Source organism: Sinocyclocheilus grahami, unplaced genomic scaffold (genome assembly GCF_001515645.1).
Source record: "Sinocyclocheilus grahami isolate Dianchi unplaced genomic scaffold, SAMN03320097.WGS_v1.1 scaffold553.1, whole genome shotgun sequence".
Lineage (NCBI taxonomy): Eukaryota > Metazoa > Chordata > Actinopteri > Cypriniformes > Cyprinidae > Sinocyclocheilus > Sinocyclocheilus grahami.
The window spans coordinates 1229184-1243451 of NW_015505732.1; the positions used below are offsets into that span (position 1 = coordinate 1229184).

Sequence of the window (14268 nt, forward strand, 5' to 3'; positions counted from 1 at the left end):
CACTGCTTTTGTGCTGCAGGGACACATTTACACACACCTCATCCGTTCGCTGCTCCACATTCTCCTGTTCTGTCGCTTGCTCCAACTCACTTTTACTGCAAAGCATACAAAGTTTCTCTAAATACAAATACATACCGGCAATTAAACTATTTGAGCAATGGTGGGTGCAGTTAAGAAGGCTGGCTATTTGCACAGTGTAAACGGAGAAATGAAATACTAGGTATTGGGTGTAGAAACAGTATAATGCACCTCTTGGGTGAATGCATCTCATTAAAAAAAGAAAAAGAAAATAGATCACTCATCTCATGACAAAACATCATTTTCATCCATTAATACAAAGAGGATGAATGATTTTGAGATGCACAAAGTTGTGTTTCAAAGACACATTTTGGACCTCTGTTCTACTGCAAATAAACATAATTGTAACTTTGTTTGTTCACTGAGTGCTCTCAAAACAAAATACTAAAGCTGTGATATTTGTTACAATGAGTTTGTTGTACAGTCCGACTCAAATAATGGCTTACATAAGTTTCAAGATTAAGGTTGTCGAGATACATTTTGGGGAAATTTCAAATAACTAGTTATTTAACAATTAGTTGTTGTTTGTGTTTTGTTTAACCAAATACAGTTCCATGGCCAGTATGTGTTTATGGTAAATGTTTATGACCCACCAACAACTGGCAGGTGTGACAAAAGTACATTATGAACACAGCAGTTTATGACTACAGATGAAAATACTACAAAACTAATGGCTGCAAAATCAAATGGAAACAATGATCACTGGTACACTAAAGATTTTAGGTACTACAATTATTATTTCAATCTAGGACATATATAATTTAATACTAAATCAAAAGCAAATGGTATACTACTGGATAAAGGGTGCATGCATAATTTGTGGTACTGCAGATATTTACACTACTATTGATTAAAACAAACAAGTTAACAAATCTTAATTAAACACTAAGTTTAAAGGAATTGTTCAGCCAAAAATGAACATTTCCTGATTATTTACTCACCCCCAGTACCATCCGAGATGTGTAGGCCTTTCTTTATTCATCGGAGGAGGAATTAAGGTTTAGGAGGAAAACATTCCAGGATCTAATGCAAGTCAATGGTGTTCACCATAAACCATTTCCAGAAAAAAACTGTCGAAATGTCCAAAACTCTTTTAGCAGTGAACTGACACAAATACTTCGACACATAAACAACCATTCATTCCGCCGGTACGTCACACGAGATGTTGTGAATTAAACCGAGCTGGACTAAAGCAAGCATTTGTAGTTAAACATACACACAACCAGTCAAAGGTTTTTGAACAGCAAGATTTTTTTTATGTTTTTTTAAAGAAGTCTCTTCAGCTCACCAAGCCTGCATCGATTTGATCCAAAATACAGCAAACGCAGTAATATTGTGAAATATTTTTACTATTTAAAATACTTGTTTCTATTTGAATATCTGTTAAAATGACAACCATTCATTCCGCCGGTACGTCACACGAGATGTTGTGAATTAAACCGAGCTGGACTAAAGCAAGCATTTGTAGTTAAACATACACACAACCAGTCAAAGGTTTTTGAACAGCAAGATTTTTTTTATGTTTTTTTAAAGAAGTCTCTTCAGCTCACCAAGCCTGCATCGATTTGATCCAAAATACAGCAAACGCAGTAATATTGTGAAATATTTGTACTATTTAAAATACTTGTTTCTATTTGAATATCTGTTAAAATTTAATTTATTGCTGTGATCAACGCTGTATTTTCAGCATCATTCCTCCAGTCTTCAGTGTCACATGATCTTCAGAAATCAGTCTAATATGCTGATCTGCTGCTCGAGAAACATTTCTGATTATTATGATGTTGAAAACAGCAGAGTAGAATTTTTTTCAGGTTTCTTTGATGAATATAAAGTATATAAAATATACTTTTGTAACATCATAAATGTCTTTATCATCACTTTTGATCACCTTAAAGCATCCTTGCTAAATAAAAGTATTAATTTCTAAAATTTTTCCCAAAAAAAATAAAGATAATTACACTGACTTCAAGCTTTTGAATGGTATAGTGTATAATGTTACAAAAGCTTTTTATTTCAGATAAATGCTGATCTTTGGATCTTTCTATTCATCAAAGAATCCTGGGAAAAAAAGTACTCCACTGTTTTAAATATTAATAATAATATTATACTGATTTCTGAAGATCATGTGACACTGAAGACTGGAGTAATGATGCTGAAAATACAGCTTTGAAATCGCATTTTAACATATATTGAAATAGAAAGCAGTTATTTTAAATAGTAAAAATATTTCACAATATTACCTGGGCTCAGATGAAAGCAGTCCTGCTTTAATTGAGAGTTAGTGCAGACAGGGAAAGCCAGGAATGAAAAAAGCAGCAACGCCAACAATACGAGTAGAAAGTGTGAGATCAACCCTCAGATTTAAACAGCGAAAACAGACAAAAATAAATAAAATAAAATAATTTTAATTTCATGCAAGCAGCAACAAACCCCTTAAAAGATCAGATCACTGGAAAAGAAAAACCTGGCATCACGTACTCACCCTCGTGTCTTTCTTTTATTTGCTGAAAAATGTTTAATCCACACAAAGACAGTTAGTTACCTTTATTGTATGGACAAAAACATTTTCAATGCATCATCTTTTGTGTTCTGCAGAAGAATGAAACTCTTACGGTAGTGAGTAAATAATGACAGAATTATAAGAAAAACCTTGTAACTAAAGCCTGGGATACACTAACTGTTATGACTGTGGGGATCTCAAACTAAACGCATTAAACTTATGCAGAAACAGGCATCTTGTTGCTAGAAGACGCATGATAAATGAGAACAATGGCCACGTACACACTGCAGCTAAATTCGGTTGTCAGTTCACTTTTTAGCGCTTAATCCTGTTCTGTACGCACACAGTTCAGTCCTTTACAGGAGTGACAACTGCATTCTGCAACCGAACCGAATGCCGAAAAACGCAGGTAGTGACAAACGCATTTACAGGATCTTATCAGAGTTGTGGTGCAAGAAATCAAAGGAATCAAGGCAAGTCTTGATTCAATAGTGTTGCCACATCTTGCTATAAAAAAAACAGCAAATAAGAACAAGCCCATGATAAATCTGTTATCCATTATTGAAGAAAGCAGTTATTTTAAATAGTAAAAATATTTCACAATATTACTGTGTTTGCTGTATTTTGGATCAAATAAATGCAGGCTTGGTGAACAGAAGAGACTTCTTTAAAAAACATTAAAAATCTTACTGTTCAAAAACTTTTGACGGGCAGTGTATAATTACCTAATTTCTTCTGAGAAAAAACTGATTGTTTCGCTAGAGAAGACCAGCTGGGTCGTGTGGATTACTTTGAAGCCATCTAAATATAGATTTTGGACCGTCGGAAACGCTCTACGGTGAGCACCATTCACCTGCATTAGATGCACAAAAATCCTAGAATGTTTTCCTCTAAAACATTCATTTCTCTTCCTCTGAAAAAAGAAAGACCTATATATCTTGGATGGCCTGGGAGTGAGAAAATAATCAGGAAAATGTTCATTTTTGGGGGAACTCTTCCTTTAAGTAAAAGAAACCATGACGTAAATCTACGATTTTTTTACAGTCAAGAACTGGACGAATGGATATTACCTAGAGAAAATGCTCTTGAGCGAGTCCCACATGCTACCAACTGTGCTACTTATTTTATGAGAGATACTGCTGAGCGGGACAGAAGAGAGGAAAGGTGAGAAAAAGAGGGGAAGGAAAATAGAATGTGATGAGAAATTCAGTAAAAACATTTACAAACGTATCTCTGAATGAAACGTCTGACACAATTAACTGATCTGTCTTTAACTGGAAGATACAGATCTCAGAACCCAACATTTAAAAAAAAAAAACAAAGTGGCATTTTAATCTGAAAATATTCCCGGAATAATATAAGATCACAGGCATTAATCCTATTGTGCTTTCTACAGCACAAAACACCACAAACCAACCCAAATGGTGACCAAACGGACCACACATTCAAAATGTTTGACATTTGTTGAAACCTACCATGGACCCAAGGTACCCAAGGTATATAAATGACGGCGTATGCTTCTGTAGAACTAGTAAATCAAAGCGGTTCCTGTTGAAACTCAAGTCCAGCCGTCGAGTTTTTACGTATAGCTGTAGCTTGTAATAATAAAAACCTCAATATATGTTTATTGTTATAATCAATGGTGGCTTCTATTTAAGAATTTCACATCATCCACATCAATGGTTCATGTGAACTTGATTTTGCTCAATTCTTAGAACTCTTTATTGAAGACTTGGACTTGGAAATTCCCATGAAGACGATGAAAGGGAAAACCAGAACTAAGATCACTGAAGAAGAAGAAAAAAAAAGGACGATCATTGATGTGCTCAACTGGGCTCAGATGAAAGCAGTCCTGCTTTAATTGAGAGTTAGTGCAGACAGGGAAAGCCAGGAATGAAAAAAGCAGCAACGCCAAGAATACGAGTAGAAAGTGTGAGATCAACCCTCAGATTTAAACAGCGAAAACAGACAAAAATAAATAAAATAAAATAATTTTAATTTCATGCAAGCAGCAACAAACCCCTTAAAAGATCAGATCACTGGAAAAGAAAAACCTGGCATCACGTACTCACCCTCGTGTCTTTCTTTTATTTGCTGAAAAATGTTTAATCCACACAAAGACAGTTAGTTACCTTTATTGTATGGACAAAAACATTTTCAATGCATCATCTTTTGTGTTCTGCAGAAGAATGAAACTCTTACGGTAGTGAGTAAATAATGACAGAATTATAAGAAAAACCTTGTAACTAAAGCCTGGGATACACTAACTGTTATGACTGTGGGGATCTCAAACTAAACGCATTAAACTTATGCAGAAACAGGCATCTTGTTGCTAGAAGACGCATGATAAATGAGAACAATGGCCACGTACACACTGCAGCTAAATTCGGTTGTCAGTTCACTTTTTAGCGCTTAATCCTGTTCTGTACGCACACAGTTCAGTCCTTTACAGGAGTGACAACTGCATTCTGCAACCGAACCGAATGCCGAAAAACGCAGGTAGTGACAAACGCATTTACAGGATCTTAGCAGAGTTGTGGTGCGAGAAATCAAAGGAATCAAGGCAAGTCTTGATTCAATAGTGTTGCCACATCTTGCTATAAAAAAAACAGCAAATAAGAACAAGCCCATGATAAATCTGTTATCCATTATTGAAAATAAGCCACATACCTTAAAAACTCGACAGCTCTGTCAACAGGGGTATGCTTTAGAGCCCGACCGATATGGGTTTTTAGGGGCCGATACCGATATTAGGGAATAAAAAAAGGGCGATATCGATATATCGGCCGATATTCTGTGTGTATTTTATAGTACAGTACCAGTCAAAAGTTTGGACACTTTCCCATTCGTGTGTCCACACATTTGACTGGTACTATATATAGAATACAGTATATACATAAACAGAATATATATACATAAACACATTTTTTGCAATAATCACTCAAATGTGGTGATCAAACACTTATAATGACGTGACAGAGATACGTAATGGAGGCAGGGTGTTTAACAATAAGCTTTATTATCCAAATTGAGTCTGACATCAGTGCACTGAACAGTAAAGTTGAAGTTTATTCAACTTTAATTCAATTCAATTTCATTCAACTTTATTCCGTTAAAGTTTATTTCACTTCGAAATATTAATTCACGGATTTGCGCTACTGTCCTCACACACAGACAAAACTTACTAGAGAAGTGTGAAGTGTGACATAATATACCTCTGTAAATAAATGCAATATAAATTTACGTCTCGCACACTTTAATGCTCTTTGAATGTAACGTGTACGTTCCCTTGGAACTGGAATCATGGCGGAATATCATGTGAAGTCCACTTCGAGGGGCACTTACGGTCGAATAAGACAACGCTTGAATGCCGCTGCCTGAACAAGTCCTTACTGAAGTGAAAGTGTTGACTGGTGCCACTATCTCGAGAGGGTTCCTCGAGCTGAAGGGATCCCCCGAATTTGGTGCGGATTCGCCGTTACGGAGATATGGCCATTCAAAGTTTCAATGGTTTTCCATAGACTTAAGCTTTAAAGCGTTTCATCCAAGTCGCCAGTAGCAAACAATGGAGCGCGCTCTGCTGGACAAACTAAGTAATTACACCATTTCAAGCATTTTATCTGCGTTATATATTCTGTAAAAAAAATTTCATATCGGCGGCATATTCGCCCATACCGATATATCGGCCGATAATATCGGCAAAACGATATATCAGTCGGGCTCTAGTATACTTAAAATTGCCGAACATAAGTCTTTGGTTACTCTGGTCAAAAATAGCAGATACCAAATGCGGAAATGGCAGAACGTTTCTATGGTTACAACAGTGTCAATCATCACATTTCCAAGAGTGAGTTTTGTTTAATACACACTTGAAACGATAATTTAGGGCGGTCAATCTCTTATTTAAATGCTGTTGTCACTCCTGAAACTTCACAGTGTGTAAAAGGCCATTATGTGCTCTGAAATCAGCTCAAAATATCAAACATGTTTGATATCGTCAGACTGGATGGAAATCTGCCTTTAAATCTGACTTTCAGCAAGAGTCATAGCGTCGACTTATCCAGACTGCAAATTTGGGCAAAACGTCTTGGCATTTGAATTCCAGCGTTAAAAAGGGTTAGTTCACCCAAAAATGAAAATTACTTCATGATTTACTCACCCTCAAGACATCCTAGGTGTATATGACTTTCTTCTTTCAGACGAATACAATCGGAGTTATATTAAAAAATGTTCTGACTCTTCCAAGCTTTATAATGGCAGTGAATGGGGGCCGAGATTTTCAAGCCCAATAAAGTGCATCCATCCATCATAAAAAGTGCTTCACATGGCCCCGGGGGGTGAATAAAGGCCTTCTGAAGTGATTCGATGCGTTTGTGTAAGAAAAATATTCATATTTACAACTTTATAAAACCATTGAACTTCAAAATCTCGGCCCCCATTCACTGCCATTATAAAGCTTGGAAGAGCCAGGACATTTTTAAATATAACTCTGACTGTATTCGTCTGAAAGCAGTCAGTCAAATACGCCTAGGATGGTTTGAGGGTGAGTAAATCATGGGGTAATTTTCATTTTTGGGTGAACTGTCTCTTTAAGGGGTTTGTTGCAACCAGGCCCTGATGTAGGTATTCTATTAATGGATGATTAATTAAGCTCATTCTACCATTTAAAAAAAAACTGAACGTTTCAATTTGTCTTAAAAATCATAATGGTCATGAAAATAATGTCACAATTCAAGTGTAAATGATTTTTTGTGTACATGACAATTCCTTCTGATTTTGAGGTGAAATAAGACCAATAAATGTAATGGTCTTGCATTTAGCAGCAGACTACATAACCGAACATTACTGTGCATTGGTGTGAACGCTAACAGTCATCTTTATAGTTAGGGTTAGGGTTTTGTTATCATTCTTAGTGTGAACAGGCTTTATGAAAGTAAGATCTAATCAGTACAAAAGGTAGAAAGAGAGAGACAAATTATACAGGAAAGCAGTGCCAACTTTTTAGTATTAAGCATTATTTCTTTGAATATTATTTCAGTACTGATTTTTTTAATAGCTTATATGATGTGGGTAGCTTTCTGAATGTGATGCCCTTTCCGTCCGCTGGACTCACGTGTCCTTGCGTGCTCGTAGGTGCTCGAAGGCCAGCAGGCCGCGGGAGTTGAGTGACACGAGCACTTGAGGACCCTCAACGATGTCCAGCCGAAACGGCTGAGCACTTACGATGAGCCGCTGATCTTTGCCACCCAGAGACAACACCAGACTATTCTCATCCTGAGAAACCACAGAGAGCCTGAAGACAGACACAAGACGTTCAACTGTTAATGTTTGTTTTTTTATGATTTGTGACCCTGGAGCACAAAAGCAGTCATATTGGCAATCAAAAAATCCACCCTGGTCGAGCGCTAGGGTCTTAGGTTCATTTTCTTATATAAATATACACTTCTCTCAAATGGCAAAGGACCTGACTCTGTTTACAAATGTCTAGTCGTTTCATCTGCAGTTCTGATGGTGTGAGTAGCCTCGACTTACGTTTCAGTAATGGGATCAGAGATGAGCACATCCGGAACCTCGTAACGAGGCTTAAGTGGCTTGAGTTCATTAATCTTGACCCGCGTCATGTTGCCCTGCAGTCTGTACAGCTCAAGCAACAAGCGCACCTACAAACAACCAAACACAAGCGTTTCAGTTCTCTCACAAAGCGGAGCACAGCATTGACCAGATTGTTCCAGCTCTGGAAAATATATAGAAAATTGTTCAAAAAGGAATTCTATTGGAGGTGGGAGACAATTTTATTCTCAGATGCATCGGCGTTCTCCCTTCAATGATTCTCAATCAGTTCCTAAAGCACTGTGACTTCGAGGCACTCAGATACTGAAAGCACATGTAGTTTTTTCCTGTAGCCGTTTCTTCTTCCCCTTTATATGTACTATGTTTTAAAGCTATATGTAGTTAGTTAATTCTTAACATACACTTGTTTTAATTTATTAAATGTGTAATCATCTTAAAAAGTACTTATAAATGGGTCAAAGACGAAAAAGGGTTTAAACATAAAAACAATACTGCTTTAAATTGATGTTGTTTTCCCCAAAAATATATATATATATTAAAAAGTTTTCTGTTTAATGTAATTGTATTTTTGTTTTTCTGAGCAAAAATTAAATCATACATTTCCCCCTGATTTACAGAAGTCTGATTTACTAAAATGTCATTCAGTGTATCAATATTTACAACAAAAATCTATTTATGACACATTAAAAAAAACTAATTACTTTCACCCCAAATACTAATTAGTTGTTATTTTTAATTTTTTTCAATTTGCCACTATCCTAGGTTCTGCCCATTTGTCAGTAATCATTTTTTACTCATTTAAAACCCAATAAAATGTAATATGCTCTATCATTCTTTTATACATTTTAATACGTACAAGGCAGAATAAGCATGTTGTTTGAATTTTTTTCATATATATTGTGTTACACTGAATAACAATGTAACGTTATTTCAACCAAATTTGGACATTTTACTCTTCAAAAACGTATTTGAAACCTTAAATGTAGAAACTTTACTCGCATCTAACGTGCTTTCTATGGACATAAAATCACTTTTGTACATTTCTTTTGATGTGGACATCTTAACGTCTTTGACCCAAAATACATAAGCAATTTAATAAAAATGCACAAACAAATTTGGTCAACTAATTAAGAAGAATAAAACTGTAGATCAAGAATTGTTTTACATTTACATTTAGTCATTTAGCAGATGCTTTTATCCAAAGCGACTTACAAATAGAAGCAATCAAAACTAACAAAAGAGCAACAATATATAAGTGCAGATGACAAGTCTCGGTTAGTACGCAGCACACGTAGCGAGGTATATATACAGTATGAATGGATCTTGAGCCCCAGACTCGGAATTGGATCAGGGCTGCATTTCTCAAAAGCACTGTGAGCTAATTTGATCGTAGAGAGCACTGGTGGCAATGGTTTATGACGCTTTTGGGAAACGCAGCCCAGATTACTGTCAGTAAACTCGTCATCAGAAAAGAGAACAGATGCCGTTGCGAGGGATTAAATGTTTTTGATTAGAGATTACGAAGAGGCGTGCTTTAAAAAATGATGTGCACAGATAATGTGCACTGCCAAATTTGATTAAAAAAATAAGAATTGACCATTTTCATTGCATTGTGACTTTAACAAAGAGCATCTTAAAGCTTTAAGATGAATCACATTTGTTCCGAAGCAACTGTAGTGAAGTTGTCCGTTTTGTAACATCTTCCAATAAGGCCGATCGTTACATACAGTGTGTCACAGTTTTTGTATATTTTGTGACCTTGTTGTTGTCATTGATGAGCTGCAGGGTGATTCTGGAGTCGCTCAGCTCCAGTGTGTCCAGCAGAGCTCTGTACGGAGACCGCCCCGGCTTCAGCTCCCTCTGACGCCTACAAACACACAGAACGCATTCATATACAGTGGCTACAGAAAAGAATCACCCCCCTTTGAAATAATCACATGTTGTTGCCTTGCAGCCTTGAATGAAGGCGGACACGGTTTGTGTTTTATCCAGCTGTATTTACTCAGTGCTACTTATAACATCCAAGTCAAAGATATAGATATAACACCAACATGTCAGAATTTTAATTTTTTTAAAGGAGCGAGCAAATCATTTCTATACCCACTGTATGACAAAACATGTCACAGTTAGCTAGTTCATTCCTAATGTTAGAAATTGTCCAGATATTTAGTCACATTTTCGACTGAGGTGACTAACTTGAAAAAAAACTTGCACGTATACCTGCTGCATAAAAACTATTAAACTAGTAGATTACTAGAGCATACTGCAAAAATGCACTCAAGTAAGTATATAACTAGTAAACTAACAGTATGCCTACACGTGCACTTGTACTTGCAATAATAAATAAACACTTAAATGCTAACTAGGTGGTTTACTATTTTACATCTTATTTTTGAATTTTAAGGACGCACTGTAAAGAAAAAAAAATGGTATGTGTTCAATTAAAATTTGCCAATGACAGACAACATTTTACATTAAAAAAATATTCAATGTTTGAATTATGCATTAAGTTAAATTTAGTAACTCGCACTGAATCGACCCTTACGAAAATGAACCATGGCTTTACTACAAATACAACCTGCTTATTGCAGTTAAACCATGGTAACCACAAATTAACTATGGTTTTGATACACATGGTTACTACACTTTTCACTATAATAAAACCACGGTTAGGTACACTTCATAAACAGATGGCAAGTGTAATAAACTACTCTTCCTACAGGGGGCGCATGCTGGCTTGTTATCCTCTGCGGTCTTAATATTTAAAACATTTGTACACCAAAAATGTTCATCAGCGTATGTCTCAGACTCACTTGCAGAAGGCGCTCTGCTCGCATGTTTTGAAGTTGCTGCGGTCCACAGCCCGAGCGCTCACACACAGCAGCACAATCAGCAGCACCCACCTAAAGATAACAACACCACACACTTCACAAAGAGACACTAAACGTGTGCGGACACTGTTACTCAAGCTATTAAACACCCATCTGTCTGAGCGAAACAACACCTGCCACTGGAAGCCGCCATCTTGCCTCCGTGTGAACTTTGCCCTCCGCGGCCTGCGCGCGTGCGTCCCGTTCAAATGTGTCGTAGACGTGGACTTTTTTATTTTTAAGAAATAAATTAGCGTGTGTACATTCTTGGTCATCAAACGCAACAAAAAAAAATCATTCACAAAAATTAAACTGTATTTGGCATTGAAATCGCCATAATTGATAACATACAGCCCAGGAACTTTACCCTAGGTAAAACCGGAAGCTATAAATTAAATTTTCTACCTATTACATTGTGTTCCATTAACGTCTACGCCTATCCCAACCCTAAACCTACCCCTTACAATAATGCAAAAATAGTAATTATTATTGTACAGCGTGAGGGGAAAAAACGCTATATTAATCTGCGCATGCCCAGTAGCTCTTGCCGTTAGCGCTTTGTCACGTGATACCCGTTACTTTACTCAGCGCTGCTCCGGATGGACCAATTACAATTGTTTGTGGTTACTTAATGATCCATTTTTTAAACCACTTCAAAGTGATTGCTTCTCTTAGTAAATGTAAACAGTTATATATTTGTGTATTTAGCAGTATCTATCAGTTAGCACAAACGATATGGATTTAAAATAACTGCTTACTAGTGTGTAATAAAAAACAAACTGGACACGATGTAAACGCTTTGACTTGACGAACTGTTAAATAATTGTGATAAATAATTTTTTATTTAAATATCTGGATTTTTAACTCTTAATTACATTCACGGTTGTGCGCTGAGAAGCCACGCGCCCCCTCTGGACCACAGCGTTGCCCCGCCCCAATTACTTGAAGGCGTCAGATGATTGGATGCCTCTTTCAGCGTTGCCCCGCCCCAATTACTTGAAGGCGTCAGATGATTGGATGCCTCTTTCAGCGTTGCCCCGCCCCAATTACTTGAAGGCGTCAGATGATTGGATGCCTCTTTCAGCGTTGCCAAGTCCTCGCTTTTCCCGCGGAATTGGGCGTCTTTAACACTGTTGCCGCGAGTTGTTTTTCATGTCCACGGTTTGAAGAGACCACGATAACGTGATTTAGCCCCTGAAACCAGGCGAACCCCTCCCAAAAAAACGTGTATTTTACAAGTTTTGGGGTAGGTTTCAGTCGCGATTGTGCGGGTTTTGTCGTGAACACCTGGCAACCCTGCAGGACTCCGCGGGTATAAAGCACGCGAGCGGCCGTGGCTCTCTCTCTCTGCGGCGGCGCTCGGGGGACACGCGGGACGGTAAGAGGGTGTTTTTGTTGTACTCCTCGAGCGGGTGACTCGAGAGGCCCTTTTGAGCGCAGCCCTCCTTCTTGGCGTACTCGCGGTTGCTGTGTACCCCTGTATGTATGTAGGGAGGAATAACAGAGCCAGCGCAATGTCTTCGGTGCCAGCATGCTCCCATCGGCTGGTTCTATCCTCAAGCGCTGGAACACGTTAAATGCGAGCGCATGCGCTGTGCTACCACCAGGTCTTTGTTTTTTAACCTCAAGTTGTGTTTGTATTTCACAGGTCACGTGCTCGTCGTCGTTGCATCTGGAAAGCGGTCCAACAATGGCATTAACGTTTGATAACTTGTATCAGTTTTTTTGTTTTTTGGCATGTAAAAATGTTGAAACCACATGTTTATAAGTCTGTATTGGCACACCAACCCTATTTTTGCATTGTTTAAAGTGGCTGTAAACTGGACCAAGAAACCTGTTTCTGAGTGTTGAGTATCATTTCTAATAAACAATGCGTCTCTAATCTCTGGCCTGTTCTTTCCAACATCTGTGTTTAATTTGCAGTTGAAATCAACTTTAATTGGCAGTAAGTGCTGTATTCTGTGGGGTGGGAGTAGTGTGTGCGTTAGGTTGCACGCTCGAGTTGTTACCACAGTGGATTTCATCCTTTTGACCGGAACAGTCCCTTTATTATCCTTCTAAATTGAAGTTCTAGCATAATGACTGACCGTGTCTTCAGAGGTTCGTTGTTACGCTTTTAAAACCTCATTCTTAAAAACAAATATATTTTTTTAAACGTGTTTATCAGGCTGATTAGATGTAAAATGTGAAGTACTAGACCGACAGGGTTTTAATAGCTGCACTGGTTTATATCCGCATGCATTTGTTCGAAGTTGGTGTTTCTAATATTAGGTCGAGTTCTACAACGACTACAGGCCTGCTTCTCTACATCTGCAGTCGGTTTTGGGCGAGTAACTCCTCACTAACTCTAATAATATAGTATGCGATTAAACTTGTAGTATGATACAGCCACAAGGTGGTGCTGAGCATCTTTCCAGTGAAAAGCTAGGATCTGGGTCTTTATTAGAGCAAGTAGATTGAAAGTGTTTTATTCAGTGATTCACTTTTTATTATTGTACTATGGAAATATGGCTGTTTTGAGAGAGAGAGAGAGAGAGAGATGAACGCTAAGTGTGTGAATGACCTGCATCTGTGCATCTCTCTCTCCACAAACAAAGAAGCTGTGAGTTTAGTTTCCTTTCATTTGACTTGCTCACTGCTGAGAAATATAATGCAGTGATTCAGTATGGAAGCTATTTTATTAAGTGCAGAAATCAAACAATACAAGTATCAAGTTTCTTCTGATATTCTCATTACAAATGTGTGCAATCACAACAGAGTAACTCAGTGGCTGTTTGTGCTAGATGTATCACATTTTGATACGTGGCAGCCACATTTGTCTACTACAATTAGAACTCGCTTGGATGTGCACTGCATAATCACAGATTATGCGAGTTAATGTCAAATACAAAGAGTTCTGTTGTTACAATCTACCGGGATGAGTTGTAACAATTGTTGAAATAACATCCACACTATCTAATTTTTGCATAAACATAATTGAAGAGCAAAGACAAAAAACAATTTTGAACATGAACCATTTAAACCAACAACAAAAAAAAATTGTTCATTATATTGTATTTTTTTTAGAACTTGTAGCACAAAACAGTTGCCGTGCGTGTGTGTGTCTGTGTCTCTGTGTCTTTCTGTGTGTGTGTGTCTGTGTGCGTGTCTGTCTCTGTGTGTGTGTGAGTGAGTGCGTGTGTCTGGCTCTGTGTCTGTGTGCGTGTGTGTGTCTGTCTGTCTGTGTGTGTGTGTGTGCGTGTGTCTGTC

At 37.6% G+C, this 14268-nt stretch overlaps 1 protein-coding gene across 1 annotated transcript in view; it reads right to left on the bottom strand.

Annotated features, from left to right (window-relative positions):
* The window catches only part of LOC107556017 (neutral alpha-glucosidase AB-like), a 24178-nt gene extending 12966 nt beyond the window's left edge, over positions 1 to 11212 (bottom strand). Inside the window, exons 1-7 of the mRNA XM_016238983.1 lie at positions 11154 to 11212; positions 10963 to 11052; positions 9908 to 10016; positions 8111 to 8238; positions 7692 to 7871; positions 3649 to 3714; positions 4 to 95 (exon numbers count right to left, since the gene is read on the bottom strand). Coding sequence (XP_016094469.1) covers positions 4 to 95; positions 3649 to 3714; positions 7692 to 7871; positions 8111 to 8238; positions 9908 to 10016; positions 10963 to 11052; positions 11154 to 11173 — 685 coding nt within the window. The 5' untranslated portion in view covers positions 11174 to 11212. The remainder of the gene's footprint in view (positions 1 to 3; positions 96 to 3648; positions 3715 to 7691; positions 7872 to 8110; positions 8239 to 9907; positions 10017 to 10962; positions 11053 to 11153) is intronic.
* Between the last annotated feature and the right edge of the window lie 3056 nt (positions 11213 to 14268).